Raw genomic sequence first — 24947 nt, 5'->3', positions numbered from 1 at the left:
TAAAACTGCAAACGTGACTTTTGAAAGAAAAGTGAAAAGTTGCTCAACATTCTGCACTAGAACCATGTCCCACTTCTAATTCAAAAACATTTCATGGGGCATCATTATCTCCATCTGAGGACAAGATGGAAAAGTCCTGGAGCCAAAAACAGCATGCAAATTAGTTAGAAGCCAAAAAAAAATAAATATATATATAGATATATATATATATATCTATATATATCACCTAAAACAAACCTTATCGAAGAAGTCAGTCCTCTCTGATAGATTCAAAAGATGTACTTTCCCCACATGGTCCCGAGTGTGCATCCAGACAGGGCTAAGTATCCAGACACATTGTGCGCCGGTGTGGTGACACCAATACACAAACCCACAGGTTTAAAATCTCCCCATGCCCTCCAGTTAGAAAGGAAACTGGCTCACTCAGTCAGGAAACCGGCAGGAGGAGAGCTCTGAGAGGAGCGGAGTAAACACTGTCACAAATAACAGGCAAGTTACGGTCTTCCTGCTTCAGGAGGGAGCGAGTTGAGCAGTGCTACAGGAAGAGACATGCTGGCAAAGGATGGATCCGCTCCTGCTGCTGACCCCCACCCAAAAAAAAAAAAAAAAAAAAAACCTTCACCACCGCCTCCCCTTCACACTTTGGCTGAAAACAAGTACTGCCTCTCTAATGTGTTTTCTCATGTGCAATGACAAACGTTCTTTCTAACCTCTTGGAGAACGGTTGCCGACCCATTAAGTGCCATAATTGTAGAGGTTTCACAAGATATGCTATGATTCAGTGGTGGTATTCAGCATGTGTTGTTATGTGGGTTGGGGGTCTGCCAGACAATTATCAGCATTCTGAGTGGAGAATCAAGCATCGCTGAACAGAGAAATGTTCTTTTCCGTGTGGCACAATATTCCCATCTAGTGGCCAAATGGTGTATAAAAAAAAACCTGCACCCAGTTGGAAACCACTGTTCAGGAGTATGTACAGAGGATGCAATTTACAACACCTCCAACCCAACAATTACACTTACCCAATACTGCATTTACATTAAAGCCAACACGTAGTGCGAAGATCACATTTTTCACCTTCAGCACGCTGGCCTCATTGACAATCTGTCAAAGCTGAAGACTGGACCTGGCTGACTCCCTGGCTTAAAACAGCTCAAAACAGCCTCCTCAGCAGTTCAGAAACCACAATTGTCTCAACTGTCAAACGCTAAAGGAACAACTGACCCTTCCAATTTGAGGCATCCCAGTCAGCTATTCGAAAACTGCATTGCATCTGGAGGTAAAATATTTAAAGCTGGATCCAGGATTTTTCTCCATTAATAAATCGTTATTTTATCCATCTGAACCATGGAGTCAGGTTACATAACACTAAATGGCATCTTTGGAAACATTCTTCATATCCACGAGTTTCCTGGAGTGGGGTGGGGGGGTCACTAGGGAAACAATTATGGGTAATACTTCCGCTGTTGGTATTGGTACGCCTCCGAGCTTTTTAATTTGCTCATCGCCTTACCATCACAGGACTCAACAATATAGCTAAAAACGCTACTGTACGTGATACGAGGCCACTTCTTCACGTCATCTTCCCAACCATCTATTACGGAGGGCAAAGGTGTTCTAATTTCACCCTTTTTGAGCTGCGTGAGGTTGTGTTCCCACATCATTAGCTAATTTGGCTGGCTAGATCTTCGTGAATGAATGAGACGCCGTACAAATCACTCTAAGAAAGACGGTTAGCGTACCGTCACCATGGAAAACGTCGGTTCCAGTTCAGTGACAGGAAGCGCCGGTAGTCGCGCCCATAATTCACGCAAGGTATCATGGGGGCTAGGAATTAGGTGGATACCAATGTTGTAATTTTTAACCAGATAGGACAAACGCTGATGCAACAGCGAGCATGTTCCTACTCAAACAGGGAAAAAGAGGATTGAAATGAGATGATGATGATGATGTGGCTAACAGCACAGCAGTGCCCCCTTTTTACAAGGGTGGGGACTGTTTACTGCCGAGCTGACGGCACACTAGCGATAATGGCCGCAACACCTCACTTGTAGTTCTTGCTACTAGACGGAGGGACAGATCAGGGAAATTGTGGATTTCAGCTTTAAGAGTAAAACGAATTTGATTTTTCACTGGTGGCTGTGAACGCTACTCCCTATTTCACCCGGATGACGCCACCCAGATCTTATCAATTTCAACCTTAACCCCTGATCCAACCCTAGACTTAACCTTAATCGTAACCTTTAACCCTTAGATTAGCCCTAATCTTAACCTTATTATCTTAACCTAATATCAACCTCTGGGTCAAATGGCATACAAATATAGTGTCCCAACTGTGGAAGCCATAAAACTCCACTTCACTCCATCAACTAAGCGTCCTCTTTCCAACAGAGAGCGTAGTATTACATGCAAAGTCAGTATTGCCCCAGATTTAGCAAGAAAGTGGGAAGCATTATTACAGTGACTAAAATTAAATACCTCTAGATCAGGGTAAACAATGCAAAACAGGTTAAGAAAAATAACCCCATTTACAGAATATCCTTTATAGGCACCTGATATAGGTACTGACGTTGAGGTGAATCTCTGAGGTGTGTCATGAAACGAGACCAGCGGTGGGCCTGATGCTACTCTCGACAGGATAAGGTAAAGCAACTCACCTCCCACAGGGATTTGAACTCCCTCTGTTCGATGCGCAAGAGCTCGCTGAATTCCCGCGTGACGATGGTGGCATGCCGCGGGGTGTTGTCCAGGATCGACTCCCCGAACGCCGTTCCGATCCCCAGCGTGCAGATGGTGACAGCATCCTACGGGAGACACAGACACAGTGCACTGTGGTGGGATGGCTCCTTCATGTCATTAGTAAAAGATCGAGACTGTGACGGGGAAAAGGGAAGGGCGCTGCGTCACGCCAATGACTCGGCGCCCCTTCTGCTCACAAAAGGCTTTCGTGAGAGGCACTTGCAGTTCTGTGCTCTGCGCTGACAAGATCAGTCTGAAAGACGTGGAAGTTATCGAGCTCGTCTGAGCGCCCGTTTTAGACCGACGGGTACACGCCAATCTTCGACAGAATCACTCCAATCAGAGGCCAGAAGGGCTGACGTAGAGGACACAGGGCGGTGGTAATTAGAGATATTCAGTGATGTTCCTCAAGGTCAGAAGCACAACGCACTTTAAATGGAACACGAGATGAAATGAGGACAGAATTTTGCCGATTTTTCCCATTTGGGATGTTCCAGTAGATAGGTCATCGGAGTCGTTGAAGCGAGAGCGTCGAATTTTTGTGAATGTATGATGATGCAGCACATAACCACACCAAAACATCAGTTGTTAAAAAAAAAATGTGACCAAGACAAACATCTTTAAATCTATGGGGCTCACCGGTTTGAATCCCCGGGTTACCTCCGGCTTGGTTGGGTGCTCCTACAGACACAATCGGCCGTGTCTGCGGGTGGGAAGCCGGATGTGGGTATGCGTCCTGGTCGCTGCACTAGCGCCTCCTCTGGTCGATCAGGGTGCCTTTTCAGGGGGGAGGGGGAACTGGGGGGCATAGCGTGATCCTCCCACGCACTACGTCCCCCCTGGTGAAACTCCTCACTGTCAGGTGAAAAGAAGCGGCTGGCGACTCCACATGTATGGGAGGAGGCATGTGGTAGTCTGCAGCCCTCCACGGATCGGCAGAGGGGGTGGAGCAGCGACCAGGACGGCTCGGAAGAGTGGTGTAGTTGGACAGGTACAATTGACAATTGGGGACAAAAGGGGGGGAGGGGGAGAATAAAAAAAAACTATAAAAAAAGGAGGCGTTTCTATCGACAGGTTCAATTTTGCCATGTCATCTCCGGATGTGTCCAATCACTTTGGGGAGAAGCAAGTGAGCAAGCAAAATTTTATTTGTATAGCACTTTTAAAAACACACTGTTACAAAGTGCTTTACACTTAATACACTATATATATACACTACCGTTCAAAAGTTTGGGATCACCCAAACAATTTTTTGTTTTCCATGAAAAGTCACACTTATTCACCACCATATGTTGTGAAATGAATAGAAAATAGAGTCAAGACATTGACAAGGTTAGAAATAATGATTTGTATTTGAAATAAGATTTTTTTTACATCAAACTTTGCTTTCGTCAAAGAATCCTCCATTTGCAGCAATTACAGCATTGCAGACCTTTGGCATTCTAGCTGTTAATTTGTTGAGGTAATCTGGAGAAATTGCACCCCACGCTTCCAGAAGCAGCTCCCACAAGTTGGATTGGTTGGATGGGCACTTCTTTGAGCAGATTGAGTTTCTGGAGCATCACATTTGTGGGGTCAATTAAACGCTCAAAATGGCTAGAAAAAGAGAACTTTCATCTGAAACTCGACAGTCTATTCTTGTTCTTAGAAATGAAGGCTATTCCATGCGAGAAATTGCTAAGAAATTGAAGATTTCCTACACCGGTGTGTACTACTCCCTTCAGAGGACAGCACAAACAGGCTCTAACCAGAGTAGAAAAAGAAGTGGGAGGCCGCGTTGCACAACTGAGCAAGAAGATAAGTACATTAGAGTCTCTAGTTTGAGAAACAGACGCCTCACAGGTCCCCAACTGGCATCTTCATTAAATAGTACCTGTTAGAGCCTGTTTGTGCTGTCCTCTGAAGGGAGTAGTACACACCGGTGTAGGAAATCTTCAATTTCTTAGCAATTTCTCGCATGGAATAGCCTTCATTTCTAAGAACAAGAATAGACTGTCGAGTTTCAGATGAAAGTTCTCTTTTTCTGGCCATTTTGAGCGTTTAATTGACCCCACAAATGTGATGCTCCAGAAACTCAATCTGCTCAAAGAAGTGCCCATCCAACCAATCCAACTTGTGGGAGCTGCTTCTGGAAGCGTGGGGTGCAATTTCTCCAGATTACCTCAACAAATTAACAGCTAGAATGCCAAAGGTCTGCAATGCTGTAATTGCTGCAAATGGAGGATTCTTTGACGAAAGCAAAGTTTGATGTAAAAAAAATCTTATTTCAAATACAAATCATTATTTCTAACCTTGTCAATGTCTTGACTATATTTTCTATTCATTTCACAACATATGGTGGTGAATAAGTGTGACTTTTCATGGAAAACACGAAATTGTTTGGGTGATCCCAAACTTTTGAATGGTAGTGTATATATATATATATATATATATATATATATATATACACACACACACATAGTATACAAGAACCGGGGGAGAATCGATTTACTGACGGATGTATGTCCGACCCCGGTATGGTACGTGGCGATATGCCCCCTTTCAGCTGGTTGCTATTGGATCACGGGAACTATGGATCATACGCAGAAATCGAGCCTCAACCGCATTATCTAGGTATGGTAGTCCGACTTCCAGAAATTCGATTTAGCACGATTTCAGTCGGACTAACATGTTTACATGTATTTTCAAAGTCCGGTTTTAGTCGGACTAACACAATAAATCCACTTTTTCTAACATGTAAACACACCGAGGGAGTAAACGGGGAGAGACGGACAGAAAACAGAACTGCGGGGTGGGGATCTCGGCTTGCCTGAAAAGACGGGTATTTTAGACGCCGCTTAAAACAGTCCAAAGATTCAGAAAATCTAACGGGTTGGGCAAGATTATCCCAGGAGCTTGGGGCTAAACCTGCACAGGCGCGCTCACCTTTTGTTTTGCAGGTGGAGCGAGGGACGGATAAAATCTGCGAATTTGTGGGTGAAGAAGAGAATTTGTCTTACCTGATGATTCGCCGTTTCTGAGACTTTGACGTCAAGCGAGCCGGACAGCACCGTGTACCAGCTGGTGCCGATGTCCCCTTGGCGATACACTGAGGAAACACACCCAAGTTTGAAAAACAAGGGGAAAAAAAAAAAAAAGAAATATGTGCAACAAAAAAAAAAATGCTACAGGAACTCTGTTCACGTCGATAAACTGTTTTGTCGGTGTAGATGTTACCGTTTGCAAACCGGTTCGACTTACAGGTGATGCCTTTCTCCAACGACTCATAGAATCCACACAGGCATATCTGCTGCAGAAGACCAGGACGGAACCTCTCGAAGGCCTTCACATTTTTCAGACGTGCCAGAATTATGTCCACATCTTCCCCGGAACGCTCAGTTGGCCTGCAGAGACAACACACAGCACCACCAACACAATGGAAAGGTGAAATAAATGGTCTAATAGGACACCATGACACCACCCACCGGAGCCATGCCCTATATCCTTTCTTTTTTTTTTTCTTATTTGGATTCCCCCCCCCTCCCTTTTCTCCCCAATTGTATCCGGCCAATTACCCCACTCTTCCGAGCCATCCTGGTCGCTGCTCCACCCCCCTCTGCCGATCCGGGGAGGGCTGCAGACTACCACGTCTCCTGCCATACATGTGGAGTCGCCAGCCGCTTCTTTTCACCCGACAGCGAGGAGTTTCGCCAGGGGGACGTAGCACGTGGGAGGATCACGCTATTCCCCCCCAGTTCCCCCTCCCCCCCGAACAGGCGCCCCGACCGACCAGAGGAGGCGCTAGTGCAGCGACCAGGACACATACCCACATCCGGCTTCCCACCCGCAGACACGGCCAATTGTGTCTGTAGGGACGCCCGACCAAGCCGGAGGCAACACGGGGATTCGAACTGCCAATCGCCGTGTTGGTAAGGCAACGAAATAGACTGCTATCCCACCTGGACGCCCATGCCCTATTTTCTAAAAGTGTCTGCAGGTCTACTTGGAGGGATATGACACCAGTTCGCCCCTAAGAAACGACATTGTTTGGTGTTTTGATGAGAAATATTACGTCAGGCGCCGATTCAAAATCTCTTTAACTGTACATTTGGGTCAGGATCATTGAAAGTTTTTTTACAATCGTGTTTTAATATAATGTTCTTATCAAAGGCAATACTTCAACTTTTAGCATCTTTCAATGATATTGTACCGGGATGAAATTCTTACACTGTCATAGTGTGGTACACAGTTTTGTTTCTAAATTAGTGAAAATCAATTATCTCTTGCCCTAAATTATCTTAAAATAAATGAGCTGTGAAATATTTGAGTGCATATTATTTGAAAACTAGTTTTGGTTTGATATCACACATTACCAAACAACACAATGAACCCTAGTTGGATTCTTTAACTTGGTATTCTTGCATATGTACGCAGATACTGTGATTTGTATAACTACTACTACTACTACTACTACTACTACTTTCGGTTGCTCCCATTAGGGGGCGCCACAGCGGATCATTCATTTCCATCTCTTCCTGTCCTCTGCGTCTTCCTCTTTCTCACCAGCCACCTGCATGTCCTCCCTCGCCACATCCATAAACCTCCTCTTTGGCCTTCCTCTTCTCCTCTTCCATGGCAGCTCCATATTCAGCATCCTTCTCCCAATATACCCAGCATCTCTCCTCCACACATGTCCAAACCATCTCCATCTTGCCTCTCTTGCTTTGTCTCCAAACCGTCCAACCTGAGCGGTCCCTCTAATATACTCGTTCCTAATACTGTCCTCCTTCGTCACTCCCAATGAAAATCTTATCATCCTCAACTCTGCCACCTCCAGCTCCACCTCCTGTATTTTCATCAGCGCCACTGTCTCCAAACCATACAACATAGCTGGTCTCACCACCACCCTGTAAACCTCCCCTTTAACTCCTGCTGGTACCCTTCTGTCACAAAATGATTATGTGAGGATGATAATGGGATTTGTATAACTATATCAAATAAATTCCCTATGATTACCATAATAGTCATATTTTCCATATCGCCCAGCACTATATCATGGTGAGCACGCTATTAAGAGACCATTTAAGCCTTTCAAGCGGGTTCCTGTCAACGTGGAGGAGACCTTTCACATCACAATGGAAATGCTTCATGGTTGGATGAAGGTGGTCGCTCAGAGCAGCGGCGTTTATCGTTGTTTACCAAGCAATCACCACGACGTCATGGCTGAGTTGACCTAAACTGTGGCAAGAAAGCCCCACGCCATCACAGTGACCTCTAGATCCCTGCTTTCAATACGATTTGTAGCCCTCATTTATCCTGCACTTCGTGTTTGCGGTAATCTGTACATTACACCCACATACATGACATCCAGCATCTGCAGTAACGCAGCCTTTAACTCTATTATCCTTCCATTGCTGTGTCTTTCTTTGTAAATAAAACCAAACAGCTACACTGTGTCGGTGGATTAGAAAGGGGAGAGCGGACTCTCGCTACGCCGCAGCACCGACATCCATTCATCCATTATCCAGACCGCTTATCCTGCTCTCAGGGTCGCGGGGATGCTGGAGCCTATCCCAGCAGTCATTGGGCGGCAGGCGGGGAGACACCCTGGACAGGCCGCCGGGCCATCACGGGGCTAATTAGGGTGTGTAGGGTGTAGATGTAATCTGTAGTGCGGTGATTCGGTAGAAAGCCAATCCGACTCTTGCTCAAGACATTGTGTTGGGTAAGGAAGGCCTGTATACGGGCGTTAAGAATACAGCAGAAAACCTTCCCCAGGTTACTGCTCACACAGATGCCTCAGTAGTTATTGGGGTCAAATTTATCTCCGCTCTTGTATGTCGGGGACATAAGCCCCCTATTCCCGGTGTCAGGAAAGCAGCCAGCTTGTAGAAGCAGGTTGAACAGTTTAAGCAGTGTCCTTCTGCAGCTCAAGAGAACTGTGTCTGAGCATTTCAGTCCTGATGCTGTCGGGGGCCACAGGCTTATAACTATAAAAACTAATCAACTATAAATATAATCAACTATTAAAAACAATCAGAACCCAATTGACTACCACATTTCACTAGAAGAACAGGCAGCCCCAACAGTGTGGCTTAATATCGCTCTGACATATTCAGAGAGTCACATTCTTGACACCGTATTAAATGAGCCGTCATACTACGAAAATTGATGATGTCTTCACCCAGGACATCGATCGGAAGCGAGTTAGTCTTTATTAAATATTCGCAGGAACCATTACGGCCCCCGCAGCATGGTATGTGCACATCAGTTCATTATCTCAGGTCCAGGGCCAAAAGTTCACAGACGGGGTGGCCGCTGGGAAACCAGCCGAGGGGACAACCTTTGCAAAATTGTTCTTTTCGACTCAAAATGAACACGAGTGCTGGAGCTTTTCAGGGGTAAGGCAAGTCATTATGCACACTACAATACCTTGTTTGTCCATCCTCTTGAGAAATTTACAGCTGAGATAATACAAATAAACTGTCAACTAATTAATAATGACATTGCTGGGGGGACATGTCATGTCCTGGTGTTTGGACAGAAATCCAATTAGACTCCAGTTGTTTTTACCTGGGCCCTGTGATGGCCCTGTGATGGCCTGGCGGTCTGTCCCGGGTGTCTCCCCGCCTGCCGCCCAATGACTGCTGAGATAGGCTCCAGCATCCCCGCAACCCTGAGACCAGGATAAGCGGTGTGGATAATGGATGGATGGATGGATTTCTGGGGGATGTTCGGGTGGCATAGCGGTCTATTCCGTTGCCTACCAACACAGAGATCGCCGGTTCGAATCCCTGTGATACCTCCGGCTTGGTCGGGCGTCCCTACAGACACAATTGGCCGTGTCTGCGGGTGGGAAGCCAGGTGTGGGTATGTGTCCTGGTCATTGCACTAGCGCCTCAGTTCAATCAGGGCGCCTGTTCGGCGGGGAGGGGGAACTGAGGGGGGGATAGCGTGATCCTCCCATGTGCTACGTCCCCCTGGTGAAACTCCTCACTGTCAAGTGAAAAGAAGCGGCTGGCGACTCCACATGTATCAGAGGATGCATGTGGTAGTCTGCAGCCCTCCCTGGATCGGCAAAGGGGGTGGAGCAGCGACCGGGATGGCTTGGAAAAGTGGGGTAATTGGCTGGCTACAATTGCGGAGAAAAGTGGGGGGGGGGGATAAAAAAAAACCCAAAAAAGACATTATGAGTGAATTGGGGCGGCACGGTGGCGCAGTAGTTAGCGCTGTCGCTTCACAGCAAGAAGGTCCTGGGTTTGAGCCCCAGGGTAGTCCAGCCTTGGGGGTCGTCCCAGGTCGTTCTCTGTGTGGAGTTTGTATGTTCTCCCCGTGTCTGCGTGGGTTTCCTCCGGGAGCTCCGCTTTCCTCCCACAGTCTAAAGACATGTAGGTCAGACATGAGGTACTAAATTGTCCCTAGGTATGAAGGTGTGTGTGTGTGGGCCTGGCGGCCTGTCCAGGGTGTCTCCCCGCCTGCCGCCCAATGACTGCTGGGATAGGCTCCAGCATCCCCACGACCTTGAGAGCAGGATAAACAGCTCGGATAATGTATGGATGGAGTGAACTGGGATTGCTCAGAGGGCTAACATGCATTAATATTCATATCTGCATACTGTTAGTTGACATTTGCTTGCTATCATCGAGGTTGCGTTCAACTACTGTCAGAATGACCAGGTGAATCATGCTGTTTGCAAGAAAATGGTTAAGAGAGCTAAAAATATCACTGGATGCAACCTGCACAGGCTGCTTTTACGACTAACAAAAGGGCTTTACTGTGTAAATACATCTGGCACACTGAGTCACACGGCTGTTTATAGCGAATGTACTTTGAACCCGTCTCTTGGATGCCCCAACCCCCGTTACCTGAGAAGCCCACTGCAGTTTTCACTCCAAAATCCGAAAAGGAAAACGGCTGTTTGTAGTCGACACACACACAAAAAAAAAAATGACACTGATGACACGGCATCCTCCCATTGTTAAGCCCATTATGTTTGGTTTTTGGGTAACACTTTAGTATGGGGAACATAAAAACACATAATTACTAGTGAATTAGTAATGATCAAGATGTCACTTTAGTATGGGGAACATATTCTAAGTAACAACAACTTAATTTAGAGTAATGTAACACTATGAACACTTGTAGTTTTGTGTGTTGTTATGTAAGAACAGAGCATATTCATTAAGTGTTAGTAAGGGAGAATAACTCTTCTTGTGGTACTACCACCTTATAAAGCCCATACTAACCAAAGCATATTGAGATGGTACTACTAATAAGCAATACTTCTGAGGTTATAGAGGGAAAACTCATAGTTAATGGCTTACTGGTTGTATAATAAGGCCATGCAGAATAAGGCATTAATTAGTACGTAATAATGACCAATTAAGAGCCAATTTGTTGCTACTTTGCATGCTAATAAGCACCTAATTAATGGTGACTACGTTCTCCATACTAAAGTGTTACCGGTTTTTGTTTTCAGTTGATTCCAAGCATGTCTGCTACCATTTTTATTGCAACCAGACACTTGTGTTGTTGTACTTATCGATGACTGCACGTTTCCTACACTTGAAATTTAGGACCAAAAAAAAAAAACCAAACAAAAAATACAATTCCTCCAACCCATACGACCACATAGGTCGTATACCCTCTAGTACGACCCACAGGAGCGTTTCCTAAATTAGCGCCCCCTACTGGCGGCCGGAGATCTGCCACAGATACTTTTCGCCTCTGTGCATTGTGGGTTTTCATCTACTTGTTGACGTCCTTTTTACAGCGCCTCATGGACAGGCCAATAAAGGTAAGTAGTCAGTAAATAGTGATAAAAAGCAATCTGATAAAAAGCAATCTGAGAACAAGAGAATTTGTAGTCAGTGCGTTTTGGTGTTGCTTCGCCGTCTAGTATAGTAACTAATGCCCCTTTTCCACTACATGGTACCGGTTCGACTCGTTTCTGTGTCGTTTTCCATTACCGTAACAGAGCCTCCTCCTCAGTGTAGCGGGATTTTCGGCTCTCTATTTATTTTTTAAATTTCAAAATGTACTTTTAAGATAACTCCGCTTCGACCGCGTCGGTATTTTAAAATGCCGGTTGATATCCCATGCGCGCATTGATGACGCAGAGACGCAAGGTGACGCAAAATGACGCAGCGACACTTTTCTCTGACCAATCAGAGGTCTGCATTGATTTTGGTACCCCGCTAAGTGTTGGGTTTTTTTGGAACTTCGACAAAGGTGGTACCAAAAAAGTGGTAACAGTTACCTAAAATGCCGGTACTTTCCAGTAATGGAAAACGCAAAAAGGGCGAGTCGAGTCGAGTCGAGCCGGTACCAAGTGGTGGAAAAGGGGCATGTTGGCAGCAAAATGTACCTTTAAGGTAACTCCGCTTCGCCCGCGTCGGTATTTAAAAATGCCTGTTGATATCTCATGCGCGCATTGATGACACAAGACGCAAAATGACGCAGTGACGCGTTTCTCTGACCAATCAGAGGTCTGCATTGATTTTGGTACTTGGGTTTTTTTTGGAACTTCGACAAAGGTGGTACCAAAAGAGTGGTAACAGTTACCAAAAGTGCCGGTACTTCCCAGTAATGGAAAACGCAAAAAGGGCGAGTCGAGTCGAGTTGAGTTGAGCCGGTACCATGTGGTGGAAAAGGGGCATGTTGGCAGCACGACCGCTAGAGGTCGCTTAACTCTAAAACGTAACTATAGGTCGTAATAAACCGACAAACGACCTATGGGGTCGTTTTTTGATGGAAGACAGTAAAAAAAAAAAGTGTGCAGATGAACACGGTGAGGCTGAAATCCATTACGTCGGATCGCTGCATGGAGTAGCATCTGAAAACGATATTTCGTGATATTTAGGACCACGAACAGCATGGGGGTTTTGAGCTTTTTAATAACCAGCTTGGAGTATGATGACGTCTGCTGCTAGTATAATGGTGATTTGGCCTGTAATCTTTCCTGGCCTTGAAATAGAGATACCATGCACAAAGAGTGTGGCACGTTTTCAGCACTTCTACTGATATGAATGAAAATAGCCTCAATGTGTACCTTATTTCCACAGTCTCATGCTATCATTTCCACTCAAACTTGATAAAGAGAAACAGAGGTACTTTCTAAAAACGATGTCCAAGTACTCCTTGGACGTACTCTACTGTGAAAATGAAAGTGAATGTAAATTGTACACTTTTAGCACATCACAGTATAAATATTTCCTTAGAGCAATACACTGACATTGTATAGCCGAGCTGATTAGGTTCCTACAGGGGACGTATCATACAAAGAAGAGAGATTTACCATTTAATATCCCCACTCCCTGTTTCTATTCATGTAAATATAGAAGGAAAGCCAAAAAAAAGAGCCTGTTAAAACAAGCTGTAAAGAGTAATCTAAGGAAATCCATGCGCTTTGAGTGGCTGTTGCAACTAGAAAAGCGCTATATAAAATGCAACTTGATTGACTGATGCAAGTGGAAAAGGAGACCACATTCATCCTTCAGTTTCTCTCAAATGGCACATCGGCATTGCTAGTCTGTCCATGCAGACTCCCATAGAGGAGTCTTGTATTACTCGCTGCTCTCATTCTGACCTCCAAGGACAAGAAACAAAATCATCCAAACTGTTGGATTTTCACAATCCAGCCATATGCATTAAAAACACGTTTTCACATTTTAGAAACACATTTTCTGGCCTTGTAACTCAGTGTTATATTCAAATTTTGCTGTTTTCTTTTCTCTCTTTAGTAATAATGATGCCCTGCATAGAACCTCGTGCCATGGAGGGCCGTGTAGGTCTGTGTGACCACAGGTTTTCTCTCCAACCCAACACCAGCTGGTCTAACGGATTATTCCTCGCCTGTCTGGTTGAAGGTGTGCCAGTTAGTGAAATCAGCTGGTGCAGTGTTGGGTTAGGAAGAAAATCTGCATGCACATGGTCCTCCATGGCGCACAGCTGAGGGCCAACAGCAGGAATGAAAAAAACTTCTCTGGTTAGGTTGGTACACATGTCCTGCAGAGGCGTTGGTTGATATTAAAATAAATAAATAACCGAAGGATGGTTGAGGAGAGCTAACAGCATCCAAGCTGCTTTATCATAAACGTGCTGCAGGAACCCTGCACCATATGACAAAACTTGTGCATGCATATTGTCCAATCAGATAGTGTATGAAACTCAATCCGTGCCTGTTGCATTAACAGTGTTATTTTGCACCAGGTGCAAATCATATTGAGTTTACAGCCAAGACCAGAGGACATGGAAAATGCATTAATAGATTACGTCCGCCCTCACCTCAACTCCCACTGCAAGAGGTAATCTATCAAAAACAGTGCTTTGCACCACGCTTCCTCACACAAAGCCGGACGGGCCCTTGAGCAATCTGCACACATAACCCTGGATTAGCTCAAATTTCTTGCTTCCCCTGACAAGTTTCTGTTTCCCAGGTTGTCAGCTTTACACCAATGCAAGAGGGATGTATTATTTTTGGAAGGGTTCAGCACTTCTGTAGTGCTGTAGTGCGTAAAGCACTGACATTAATCATTTTAGTTAAGAACCTTTGTGACACAAGTTGAACAGATTTGATCATATTATAGTTTTTAAAGAAATGGTAACCTGCCGGCCTGGCAGATAAATGATGGGGGGGGGGGGACTCCATTTTGCTGCCTAATCCCAGACAGCATCCGGATGTGGGCCACTTCAGGCAATGATGCGGCACTGATGGCCTTCTGCTGGCCCTGACAAAATGGATGTGAGCCTGAAGTGGCCCACATGTATAATAGCAAATGTGGCCCAAATATGCCAAATCACATGTGGGCCTTTTTTGGCAAAGATGCGGCGCTCTGGGCAACATGTAATCCGGATGTGACCCTGAAGTGGCCCGTGTGGTAAATGGTGAATATGGCCCAGATATCACAAAACGAATATGGGCCACCTTTGGCACATGCGGCATTGCTATGGCTTGGTTCTGGCCCAGATCTGGCAAACAGGAGCGGACCGCCCAAGTGCCATCATGCCACACGGTATGTGGGCCGGATGGAAAGTGTCGGGTGTGGGACGGGTCCGGGCCCACAGCAGTTTTGCTATCAGGGCTAGGCCTAGGGTACATGTAACATGTGAACTTTTTCATTGGAGTACAGCTCCAACTGCCAGTCCATAATAAGGTGAAGTCGCCCATTAGGCCACTTACTCACAACCAGGCACGGTCACCGTCCTCGCTTGTTGCAGCACACTTAGGACTGCCAGGTTGCCTGCAGGTGATGTTCTGCAAATATCCTCTGCAAAGGTTTTTGTTTCCGGCCTCGTGCACGACTCGAGGGGGGGGGGGGTTCGTTCAACGTGCAGCCCGAAAGCACGCACAACCTGCACGGGCGGCAAGAAACGGCGTAGAATAAAACGCTTCCGGTCACGTCCTCGATCGTTCCGGCGCCTTGCGATCACATGAAACGTCGTTTCGGAAGTTAAAGCGAAACGGCGGGTTTGTCTTGAAAGTACCCGAATAACAAACCGCGGGACAAAAACACCGCACCCGAGAGACACGTTGTTGCTCCTCCAGGTGGGAGGTGGGGGGGTGGGGGGGGATCGCATCGGGTTACACTCCCCCCCCCCTCCGTTATACGGCACATTTCTCCTAGTTACACGTGTTTAGTTAAAGCTGCGACGTGCGCGGAATTCCAAATTTACCTCTTGTCGAGACAAATAATCCACTCTGCAGACGAGGACGAATGGGAAGTGTGCGCCGCTACCATCTTCCTCGCGGAGATCCCGGTCTGATACTGTGGATGCTGAGTGAGGGGAGGGAAGGAGGGGAGGGGGAGGGGGAGGAGGAGGAGGCAAGGTGTGGGGGGGGGGTTGCACCAGCAGTTGTTTTTATGGTCTGTCGTTACTTGCGCACTCCTATTTTCTGTGGGGGAGGTCGTCTGCTGGCTGGTTTCAGGGGAGTCCTCTGATCATGGCCATATTATCAGGACGACACGATGCACGTGCTATTGTTGGTCTCTTTGGGAGTCCTATATTACAGTGGTTCTCAACCTTTTTGGGGTCCTGGACCCCCTGCGTATTTTCGATCTACCCTGAGGACCCCCCCACCTGATCTTGGGGGAGGGGGGTTGCAATTTGATAGAAACAGTAGAAACTGCATTTTAAATTGCATTATAGCATTTATTCACTCTTTGGGGCAAAAATAAGAGCTTTCAGTTGTAACTTAGATATAGTTAACAAAACAGAATTCTTATGCAGTAACTTTCAGATATATGTAACAAAACAGAATATGTATTCAGTAACTTTCAGATATATGTAACAAAACAGAATATGTATTCAGTAACTTTCAGATATGTGTAACAAAACAGAATATGTATTCAGTAACTTTCAGATATGTGTAACAAAACAGAATATGTATTCAGTAACTTTCAGATATATGTAACAAAACAGAATATGTATTCAGTAACTTTCAGATATGTGTAACAAAACAGATTATGTATTCAGTAACTTTCAGATAGATGTAACGAAACAGAATATGTATTCAGTAACTTTCAGATATATGTAACAAAACAGAATATGTATTCAGTAACTTTCAGATATAATGTAACAAAACAGAATATGTATTCAGTAACTTTCAGATATATGTAACAAAACAGAATATGTATTCAGTAACTTTCAGATATATGTAACAAAACAGAATTCTTATGCAGTAACTTTCAGATATATGTAACGAAACAGAATATGTATTCAGTAACTTTCAGATATATGTAACAAAACAGAATATGTATTCAGTAACTTTCAGATAGATGTAACGAAACAGAATATGTATTCAGTAACTTTCAGATATATGTAACAAAACAGAATATGTATTCAGTAACTTTCAGATATATGTAACAAAACAGAATATGTATTCAGTAACTTTCAGATAGATGTAACGAAACAGAATATGTATTCAGTAACTTTCAGATATATGTAACAAAACAGAATATGTATTCAGTAACTTTCAGATATATGTAACAACACAGAATATGTATTCAGTAACTTTCAGATATATGTAACAAAACAGAATATGTATTCAGTAACTTTCAGATATATGTAACAAAACAGAATATGTATTCAGTAACTTTCAGATATATGTAACAAAACAGAATTCTTATGCAGTAACTTTTAACATTGCAAACGGGAGCGAGATCTCTTATTAAAATACAATAAATGACACTTGTGAAACAGATGTAATTAGAGAAAAAAGTCCTGTTACCCTTTATAGTTTAGGTAGATAAAGGCCTCGGTCACATTTGAGTAAAATAATCCTATTTCTATAAATGTCATAGGATCTTTTTTTTTTAAGATATTTTATTTTCACGGACCCCTTGCAATTACACCACGGACCACTAGGGGTCCGCGGACCCCCGGTTGAGAAACACTGCTATATTATATGCAATAATAAGTCGCAGAAGATCGGTGAAATGAGCCAAAATGACCGGCACTGGCTCTCTCTAAACCGGACGACCATGGGTTATGTTGTGCATGCAAGTTCGGATTTTGACAGATCTGAACATTTGCTCGTATTGTCCTAAAACAATAAACCTTTTCAAGTGACTGATTTTATAAAAAAAACAAAAAAGTTTGACCTGACCATTGTTTTTTTGTGTTTTTATTGTGAGGGGAGGATTTTATTGTTTCATTGTGTGAAGCACTTTGTGTTACATTTGTTCGTATGAAAAGTGCTATACAAATAAGTCTGACCGATCGATCGATTGATATATTGATTGATAGATTGGTTGGTTGATTTATTGATTGATTGCTTGATTGATTGATTGATTGATTGGTTGATTGATTGGTTGGTTGGTTGGTTGGTTGGTTGGTTGGTTGGTTGGTTGGTTGGTTGGTTGGTTGGTTGACTGGTTGGTTGATTGATTGATTGACTGGTTGATTGATTGGTTGATTGATTGATTGATTGATTGGTTGGTTGGTTGGTTGACTTACTTATGATGCCCTTAATGTCCTCAATCAATAAAACACAACAGTCGGTCGCCTGGCCCGCTGGAGGGGGTTTCCTCTTCTCTTCCCAAATATAGAACATGAAAGGTCTGATTTGTTCTTACGGAGAAAACAAACAACAACAACAACAACAACAGAAAACTTGGGTTATTATGACCCATCTTATGCATTTGCAGAGACAACAGTACGGAAACTGCTTCCCCCGTAAGCAGCATGAGGAACTTTGACGACAGATTGCACCAGACATGGGCAGTGACGGCAGTGACCCGTGAAACCGTGCACATTATTTACACCAGCAAGTGGGATCTCATCTAGATCGCATCGTGTCAAGGCAGTTTTATTTGTGTAGCCCACCATCGCCGAATGACAGATTGTGCAGCAACTCGGTCACCAAGCGGTCAGGGGGTACTCGAGCTATTGTGTCCAACAATTGCACACCCGCTGATTGTGGGTCCTTGGTATGAAAGTTGTGTTGGTTCACCTCATCCCAGGGCTGCCTCCATCCCAAAAGACGGAGTGCGAGTCGGGAAAAGATAACAGAAAAATTCTGTAATAATGTAGAAGGCGGCACGGTGGTGCGGCGGTTAGCGCGGTCGCCTCACAGCAAGAAGGTCTTGGGTTCGAGCCCCGGGGTAGTCCAACCTCGGGGGTCGTCCTGGGTCGTCCTCTGTGTGGAGTTTGCATGTTCTCCCCGTGTCTATGTGGGTTTGCTCCGGTTTCCTCCCACAGTCCAAAGACATGTAGGTCAGGTGAATCGGCTGTACTAAATTGCCCCTAGGTGTGTGGGTGTGGGTGTGGGTTTGGGTGTGGGTGTGGGTGTGGGTGCAGGGGGCTGTGATGGACTGGCGGCCTGTCCAGGGCGTCTCCCCGCCTGCTGCCCAATGACTGCTGGGATAGACTCCAGCATCCCGCGACCCCGGTTGGGATAAACAGCTTGGATGGATGTAAAAGGCTAATTCAATTGTGCACAACTCAAGAGGGTTGTGTGATGCCGTGCGGTGGTAAAGCTCGAACCTTCGTCCGTCCTCCAGCCGTCAAGTTTCTGCTTTGTGCTGCGAGGTCCCAGCATGCACGCAGCTTGATCGAGAGCCGTCTCAGAGCTCCTTCCCTTTGCACAAGACGAATTGGTTTTGTGCGTTGGTTTCGACGTTTAGAGATGATGTAGTTCCTTTTACCCTATCGGCTGCACGATGTATTTTTGGCATCGGCTGCATTGCCTCTGCAAAAAAAAAAAAAAAAAACCAAGAAAGAAAGAAAGAAAAATGTTGCTGATTAATATAGTCCCAATTATCTTGATTAGATCCGGAACGCTCCACGGTAGGCCCAGAATTCGGTCGCATTACCTTTGAGACTCACTTCAGATTAGCATAAAACTAACTCCTTAACTCCTGCTCTGCAGCTCAGCGTGACTCCTCTGCAGCTCAGCGTGACTCCTCTGCAGCTCGGCATGACTAAGGCAAAGGAGCTGGTTGTTGATCTGAGGAGGGACACGACACCGGTGACCCCTGTCTCCACCCAGGGGGTCAGTGTGGACACTGCGGAATACTACAAGTACCTGGGGGTGTATATATATATAGACAATAAACTGGGACTGATGCTCTCTACAAGAAGGGACAGAGCCGCCTCTACTGAGGTCCTTCAGCATCCGCCAGACAACGCTCCGGGCGTGGTGTGAGTCTGTGGTGGCCAGTGCTCTCCTGCTGGCTGTTGTGTGTTGGGGCAGCAAATGCAAACAGTAATCTGATCCACGAGGCCGGTGACGTTGTGGGGGGGTGGAGCTGGATTCTCTGGCGGCGGTTTCTGAGAGGAGGACGCTGTTGAAGTTATGTGCCACCATGGACAATGTCTCCCACCCCACTCCACGACGTGCCGGTCGGGCACAAGAGTACTTTTAGTGATAGACTCGTTAGCCACAGGAGGCCATTCCAGCATGTGGCCATCAAACTCTACACCTCCTCCCTCAGAGGGTCAGACACTCGGGGGTACTGGTCACCGGACTGCCCTCCCACTTGTTTTACCCTGGCGGGGTTTTGTTTGTGCTGCATTTCTTATTTTATCTTTTATTTCTATTTGTTTCTTATTTTCTTGTTATCTTGTTAGTTTTTAGGTTTTTCTTACCGGAGCGTGAGGGTCCGTGGTAGAATCCAGTTTCCCCTCGGGGGTGAATAAAGTGTTCTGATTCTGATTCTGATTCTGATTTTGATTCTGATTCCTACTCTGCAACTCTACAAAAATCCACAGTAGTACTCCAGTCTAAGTCAAGGGTGAATATATTCAGCCAAGTCTAGCACTCAAACCGAATACCCCACAGACAGTTTTGACATGATGGGGGCGGGGGGGGGGGGGGTTGTGCATCACTATAGAAGTGGCTGAAGTCTGGGATGCAGCTGCAGGATGAGGATATGCCACACAGCGTGGTTAAAGTGGCCAGTCAGCACACCCAGGCACTCTCTACTTCAGGACATTAGCATGCTGTGTATCAGACCGGTGGCCCAGTGGTTAGCGCTGTCGTCTCACAGCAAGAAGGTCCTGGGTTCAAACCCCGGGGTCATCCCAGGTCGTCCTTTGTGTCGAGTTTGCATGTTCTCCCTCTGTCTACATGGGTTTCTTCCGGGTGCTCCACCCAGACAGCATCCGGATGTGGGCCACTTCAGGCAATGATGCGGCACTGGTGGCCTTCTTCTGGCCCTGACAAAATGGATGTGAGCCTGAAGTGGCCCACTTGTATAATAGCGAATATGCGGTGCTCTCAGCAACATGTGATCTGGATGTGACCCTGAAGTGGCCCGTGTGGTAAATGGTGAATATGGCCCAAATACCACAAAACAAATATGGGCCACCTTTGGCAAATGTGTGGCACATGCGGCATTGCTACGGCTCGGTTCTGGCCCAGATTTGGCAAACAGGAGCGGACCGGCCAAGTGTCATCATTCCACGTGGTACGTGGGCCGGATGAAAGTATCGGGTGTGGGACGGGTCGGGGCCACAGCAATTTTGTTATCTGGGCAGTTTCCTCCCACAGTCCAAAGACATGTAGGTCAGGCGAATCGGCCTTCCGCCTGATGAATGCTGGGATGGGCTCCAGCATCCCACGACCCTAATTAGGATAAGCGGCTTGGAAAACGGATGGATGGATGGATCAGACAAGCGTGGATGTGACCCTATGTGCACATTACCCAATTCTTTGTCAAAAATAGGCAGACGGTGAAGACCGCCATAGCTGAATGTGTGATTGCATGGACCAGTAGCTGACTCTAACCTTAACGCCAAAAAGGGAGGAAATTGTATTTTATACTGAAAACATTGATACATGACACGATGAACAGTGGTCACCCATCCGTACTTTATCTATACCGGCTTAATCCATGCAGGCTTGTGGAGGGCTAGAGTCTACCCCAGCAGGCTTTAGGTGGAAAGCAGGGAAACACCCTGGACAGCCTGCCAGTCCATAACAGGCTCCATACACACACACACACCTGCGGGCAATTTAGAGATATCATATCTAGCATGATGCATGTCTTTCAACTGTGGGAGGAAACCACAGTATCAGGAGAACACAAACACAGAGAGAACATGCAAACTCAACAAAGATGGGCTAGGATCAAACCCAGGACCCTCTCACTGTGAGGCAGCCGGTAAGCCACCGTGCAGCCCTACAATATTCCATCCATCCATCCATTATTCAAAACAGTTATCCTTACTCTGGGTCACGGGGGGATGCTGGAGCCTATCCCAGCAGCCACTAGGCGGCAGGCGGGGAGACACCCCGGGGCAGGCTGCTGAGCCATCACAGGGCTGACTCTCCCACACACATTCACACCTAGGGACAATTTAGTAAAGCCGGTTCACCTGACCTGCATGTCTTTGGACCGTGGGAGGAAACTGCAACACCCGGAGGAAACCCACGCAGACACGGGCAGAACATGCAAACTCCACACACACACACACACAGAGGACGACCCGGGACGACCCCCAAGGTTGGACTACCCCGGGGCTTGAACCCAGGACCTTCTTACTGTGAGGCGACCAGTAAGCCACTGTGCAGCCCTACAATATTCATGCAAGAAAAAAAAAACCCGATGCTCTTTGTTATGAGGATGCACGTAAACCTACACTTGTTTCCTCTCAGTTGCCCTGGCAACGAACTGCTGCAGAGATAGAATCAGCGGAGCCCGTCGCTTTCATGAGGTATACGCTGTATTTACCAAATTGTGAGAGGAATAGGCCCATCTTTTTTTTTTTTTTCAACCGTCCATAAGTGGTGAACTAGAGTGTTTTTGCACTCGAGGGTCTTTGTCCATATCTGTGTACCCACCTGAATGTCATGAAGGATGTTTATGCATTTTTAACAATGTTTTATTCAAGAAAATGCAGTGATGTGTTGTACAATAATAGAAAACGGTCACACGCAGGGCATTTTCAGTTATTACGTTTTCCTCCCAACCCATAACACCCTTAACCCCATCCCGTAGGCCTCGTCATCCACTGCAAATAAGTTAGAATAAGTATAGAAATGACAGTAAATGAAATTAAGTAAATATAATAGAACACCACAATTCAGCATAGAAATAGAGATGCATAGAAGTTTTGCTGTAAGTTATACTCATGAAGGCAGGGGGAAAAATAAAATAAAATAAAACTAATAAAAGCAGTCATTAGTTGCACCAAGACTGTTGCAGTAGTGCCGAGAGTCCCGACCACAGTCTGGGACCTGCAGTTAGGGTACGTACACTCGAGAGCACACATATAACCCCCTTAACCATGCATAAGTCCCCTTAAAGAGGGGCTGGGTGGCAAACAGGCAGCACGGCGCCCCGCCTGTCGCGGACGGGCCCACCCCACACCTCCACGATGACGCCTGACCGGCAGGCGGGCGATCAGAATACCTGCTGAATGGTTGCCAATGGGGTAATAATCTGTCAGTGGGACCCCTCGTGGAGGATTTAACCTTTTTCCCGTTTCAAGAGGGACATGACATCTCGTATCCAGGATTCAAAGGATGGGGGGGGAGAGGATTTCCACAGCAAGAGAGAGCTTCTGCGTGCAATTAGGGAGGTAGAGGCACTAATGTTAGTTGGACTATTAGCTGCGGCGTTATCTTCAAAAATGGCCACGTGAGGAGATGGTGAAACTTGAGTCTGTGTTATTTCGGAGACTACGTTGAACAAAAAGATTCCCAAAAGCCTAAATAATTTGGGGCACGACCGGAACATATGCGTTCAAGCACACGGAAGAAAGTGAGCATCCGGGGTGGATTTTGGAAAGCTTAGCCTGGCTGTGGTGGAGGCTGGTTTATGCAGCTGTAGCTGTGCACCCATGTGTGAGTGTATGGGTGTCCATATGCATACTATGTGTGTGTGTGTGTGGAGGTAGGTTTGTATCTTAACACACATCAATCTATTTTCTAAGTTAAATCTGTAATTCATATCATGTGAGTGTATGCCTGTGATTCCCAGCCCAGAATAAGGTGTCTGGTCCAGGGTGAAGAAAACCCACCAATCTGGAAGGCAGAAACGGTAAGAAGCAAAAGGTTTAGCTGTTTATTTGTGCGCTCAGCGATTTGAACAGATCAAGTGGCTTACGTCTCTGCAAGGGGAGTCGGGGAGGATTTCCGGTGCAAGATACACACCAAATGACACCACGGTGGTGCAGTGGTTAGCGTGGTCGCCTCACAGCAAGAAGGCCCTGGGTTCGAGCCCCGGGGTAGTCCAACCTTGGAGGTCGTCCCGGGTCGTCCTCTGTGTGGAGTTTGCATGTTCTCCCCGTGTCTGCGTGGGTTTCCTCCTGGTGCCAAGAAGGCCCTGGGTTCGAGTGACAGGGTAGTCCAACCTTAGGGGTCGTCCTGGGTCGTCCTCTGTGTGGAGTTTGCATGTTCTCCCCGTGTCTGCGTGGGTTTCCTCCTGGTGCCAAGAAGGCCCTGGGTTCGAGTGACAGGGTAGTCCAACCTTAGGGGTCGTCCTGGGTCGTCCTCTGTGTGGAGTTTGCATATTGTCCCCGTGTCTGTGTGGGTTTCCTCCTGGTGCCAAGAAGGTCCTGGGTTCGAGTGACAGGGTAGTCCAACCTTAGGGGTCGTCCTGGGTCGTCCTCTGTGTGGAGTTTGCATGTTCTCCCCGTGTCTGTGTGGGTTTCCTCCTGGTGCCAAGAAGGCCCTGGGTTCGAGCCCCGGGGTAGTCCAACCTTGGAGGTCGTCCCGGGTCGTCCTCTGTGTGGAGTTTGCATGTTCTCCCCGTGTCTGCGTGGGTTTCCTCCTGGTGCCAAGAAGGCCCTGGGTTCGAGTGACAGGGTAGTCCAACCTTAGGGGTCGTCCTGGGTCGTCCTCTGTGTGGAGTTTGCATGTTCTCCCCGTGTCTGTGTGGGTTTCCTCCTGGTGCCAAGAAGGTCCTGGGTTCGAGTGACAGGGTAGTCCAACCTTGGAGGTCGTCCCGGGTCGTCCTCTGTGTGGAGTTTGCATGTTCTCCCCGTGTCTGTGTGGGTTTCCTCCTGGTGCCAAGAAGGTCCTGGGTTCGAGTGACAGGGTAGTCCAACCTTAGGGGTCGTCCTGGGTCGTCCTCTCTGTGGAGTTTGCATGTTCTCCCCGTGTCTGTGTGGGTTTCCTCCTGGTGCCAAGAAGGCCCTGGGTTCGAGCCCCGGGGTAGTCCAACCTTGGAGGTCGTCCCAGGTCGTCCTCTGTGTGGAGTTTGCATGTTCTCCCCGTGTCTGTGTGGGTTTCCTCCTGGTGCCAAGAAGGTCCTGGGTTCGAGTGACAGGGTAGTCCAACCTTAGGGGTCGTCCTGGGTCGTCCTCTGTGTGGAGTTTGCATGTTCTCCCCGTGTCTGCGTGGGTTTCCTCCTGGTGCCAAGAAGGCCCTGGGTTCGAGTGACAGGGTAGTCCAACCTTGGAGGTCGTCCCGGGTCGTCCTCTGTGTGGAGTTTGCATGTTCTCCCCGTGTCTGCGTGGGTTTCCTCCGGGGGCTCCGGTTTCCTCCCGCAGTCCAAAGACATGTAGGTCAGGTGACTCGGCCATACTACATTGCCCCTAGGTGTGTGTGTGTGTGTGTGTGCCCTGTGTGATGGCCTGGCGGCCTGTCCAGGGTGCCTCCCCACCTGCAGCCCATTGACTGCTGGGGTAGGCTCCAGCATCCCCGCCACCCTGAGAGCAGATCTAGCAGTTCAGATAACGGATGGATGGATGTGCACCAAATGCACACGTATTTTTGTGCACCATCAGCATGACACGAATTAAGATGTCCGTGCCATGTTTTGTTTTTTGCTTGCTTT

General features: G+C 46.7%; 1 protein-coding gene across 2 annotated transcripts in view; it reads right to left on the bottom strand.

Moving 5' to 3' along the window:
- rapgef4a (Rap guanine nucleotide exchange factor 4a) overlaps positions 1–15458 on the bottom strand; it is a 69513-nt gene extending 54055 nt beyond the window's left edge. Inside the window, exons 1-4 of one of the 2 annotated variants that reach the window (XM_056289929.1) lie at positions 15394–15458; positions 5980–6122; positions 5739–5827; positions 2658–2804 (exon numbers count right to left, since the gene is read on the bottom strand). In XM_056289929.1, the coding sequence (XP_056145904.1) occupies positions 2658–2804; positions 5739–5827; positions 5980–6122; positions 15394–15458 (444 nt within the window). Of the gene's footprint in view, positions 1–237; positions 295–2657; positions 2805–5738; positions 5828–5979; positions 6123–15393 lie in introns of those variants that run through there. The other variant, XM_056289931.1, reaches the window with a different exon arrangement.
- Positions 15459–24947: the final 9489 nt, after the last annotated feature.

This window comes from Lampris incognitus, chromosome 11 (assembly GCF_029633865.1).
Source record: "Lampris incognitus isolate fLamInc1 chromosome 11, fLamInc1.hap2, whole genome shotgun sequence".
NCBI lineage: Eukaryota > Metazoa > Chordata > Actinopteri > Lampriformes > Lampridae > Lampris > Lampris incognitus.
This window is presented reverse-complemented; position numbering and strand designations above follow the sequence as displayed.